This window comes from Mesitornis unicolor, unplaced genomic scaffold, assembly GCF_000695765.1.
Source record: "Mesitornis unicolor isolate BGI_N332 unplaced genomic scaffold, ASM69576v1 scaffold36805, whole genome shotgun sequence".
NCBI lineage: Eukaryota > Metazoa > Chordata > Aves > Mesitornithiformes > Mesitornithidae > Mesitornis > Mesitornis unicolor.
Genome location: NW_010185454.1, coordinates 17305 through 19540, shown reverse-complemented (window position 1 = coordinate 19540; position 2236 = coordinate 17305). Strand labels below are relative to the sequence as shown.

The window sequence follows — 2236 nt, the reverse complement described above, 5'->3', positions numbered from 1 at the left end:
CAGCACCTGCAAGATTCTGCAGTTGTTAACTGAATTGTGTTAGGTTTATTTGCTCCAAGAAAAGGAAGCTGCCTTTTGCTAACAGTGTCCCATTTTAAAAGGGATGCAAGAAGTCTTTTAGACAACGAGCAGAGCAGCAGGATATCAATCTCAGTAAGATTATGCCATTTTTAGAGAGACTTTTCTGACCGTAATCACACTTTGAGTGCAGAACTGATTAAAACCAAAACAACTCTAGTGGAAGATTCACCATGGATGCATCATTGAACAACCATCTATAGGAATAATTTGGCAAAGGAAAATCTTTGCAGAAATCTTTACAGATCTAGTTGAACAAAAATTGAAGCGTCCTTCATTTCTTGGATTATATGTATACCCCTGTGAACTGAAGCACTATAATTTACAAGCGTAAACTAAAAGTACTAGGAAAGTGAAGTAAAAAGCGCTTCACTCTACCTCCACCAGAACATCACTTTATTGTTTATCTGTCATCAATAATGTAAAACTCTACTAGATACTCTATCCTGGTTTTTAAAAAGGTAAAGATTACATTGGATTAGCTACGTCGTACGAAAGAAACTACAGCAATCACAGTAGAATGAGATTGGAGGGACAATTTGAATTACAAAAAAGTGTACACTGCAAGCGAAGGGAAGTGCATGTTAAAACAAATGCCTGTAGGATTCATTACTTTTAAATGCACAGTGACAATTTTGAGAAACTGTACATAACAGAATCACAGAAATGACTTCAAAATAACCAAAATTACATTTTGCATTCGACCATCCAACTCGTACGTAATCATTGATGTTATATATTTTCAGTGCTTTTCGAAAATTTGTTTACCAAACAAAATTTGTTAATTTGACTAAACTGTGAAGTAGAAGGATTGAAATAAAAAGTTATTGGAAGTACGCCTAACCTACAAGAATAAGCCAAGAGGGGTGTACGCGAGGAGAGGCTGGGAGGGAGGAGAGAAAGGAAAGAAGAAAGGAAGAGGAGAACAAAGGCTTTTTCTTCTATCTCAGAAGTTCTTCCAATGCAGCGTATATCGATGTACATCTCTTTGCTTTCAGTCCATTTCTGAAGTTTACATTTCGTAGCCTTTTTCCGTACTAACTGGTCAACTCAACCAGCACTGTTGCCACGCCACAAGAGTAACAAGAATCTGAATGCATCAAATCTTCCCTTGCTGTGACTTCTTCATGGCCCCATTTTTTCTGTTTTTCTTTGAATAGGGTTCGGTGTTTCCTGAATTGTTCACAGGGTCAGGTGGAATTGAGTTCCAAATCGCTCTGCGGTTTGTAGCATCCTGATTTCTTTCTGCAGCTAACCCCCCCAGACACATTTGCAGTTCTTCCGTGGCAGAAAGACAAACCGTGTTGCTCAAGCGGTGAGCTTTCACCCTTGACCGTGGGGGTTGCAGACCATTGTGTTTAGCGTATCCCTGAGTGCAGCTATCCTGCAGGATTCACTTCCCAGTGCACCGAGATTTCCTAGGTTTCCTCAGATTAAGCCCCAGTATGCATCACCACCGACTGTGGTGCGGCTACGGATGCCTGAGGCCGAGTTGATTCTGGTGGATGTCTGACCTCGCTGAACCAGACTGATCTGCTTTCTCCCTACTCATACCCAGGCAGTCCAACCTTCATACAGCTGAGCCAAGTTATCTAGATTAGTTGCTTCCTTAATCACAAAGTCAACCTATTAAAAAGGTCAAACAAGTAATTAAAAATAAGCTGGATTTTTCAAAGTGTTTAAGTGATCTTAAAATTTACTGTTGAACGTCACCTGCAACTAACACTGACTGTAAACTTAATCTTAGATAACTTTGCATAGTCACATAAGAAATAGAAATTTGTACTAGAGGGGCTAAAAAAAAAAAAATCATACATCATCTCATTCATAGCCCCTATCTCAAAAATAGTCACAACATTCTCTAATTTACATGGACTCCTGGGTCCACTAACTCAATTTCCCAGAGACTGGGGCATGGTTGTGTTATGCTGGTAAACAACAAGTTCTGTCCTTTAGACAGCTGCACAGATCTCTTGTTCTCCCTGGGTATCAACAGCTGTGTAACAAATGTTAGCCTACTGATATATAAAAGGCAATTTAAGCCAATTCATGAGTTTGTATAAATCTATGATATAGAAAACCAAAAGCACTTGATAAAAAACAAAGGCAGCAATACAAGGCAGCAGCATACCTTGATTTGTGCTAGAATATAAATCAT

General features: G+C 39.1%; 1 protein-coding gene across 1 annotated transcript in view; it reads right to left on the bottom strand.

Annotated features, from left to right (window-relative positions):
- Positions 1 to 457: 457 nt before the first annotated feature.
- Positions 458 to 2236, bottom strand: part of LOC104540934 (serine/threonine-protein kinase SMG1) — a gene marked incomplete at its 5' end in the record, with an annotated part of 18555 nt that continues 16776 nt past the window's right edge. Inside the window, one exon of the mRNA XM_010184855.1 lies at positions 458 to 1704. Coding sequence (XP_010183157.1) covers positions 1627 to 1704 — 78 coding nt within the window. The remainder of the gene's footprint in view (positions 1705 to 2236) is intronic.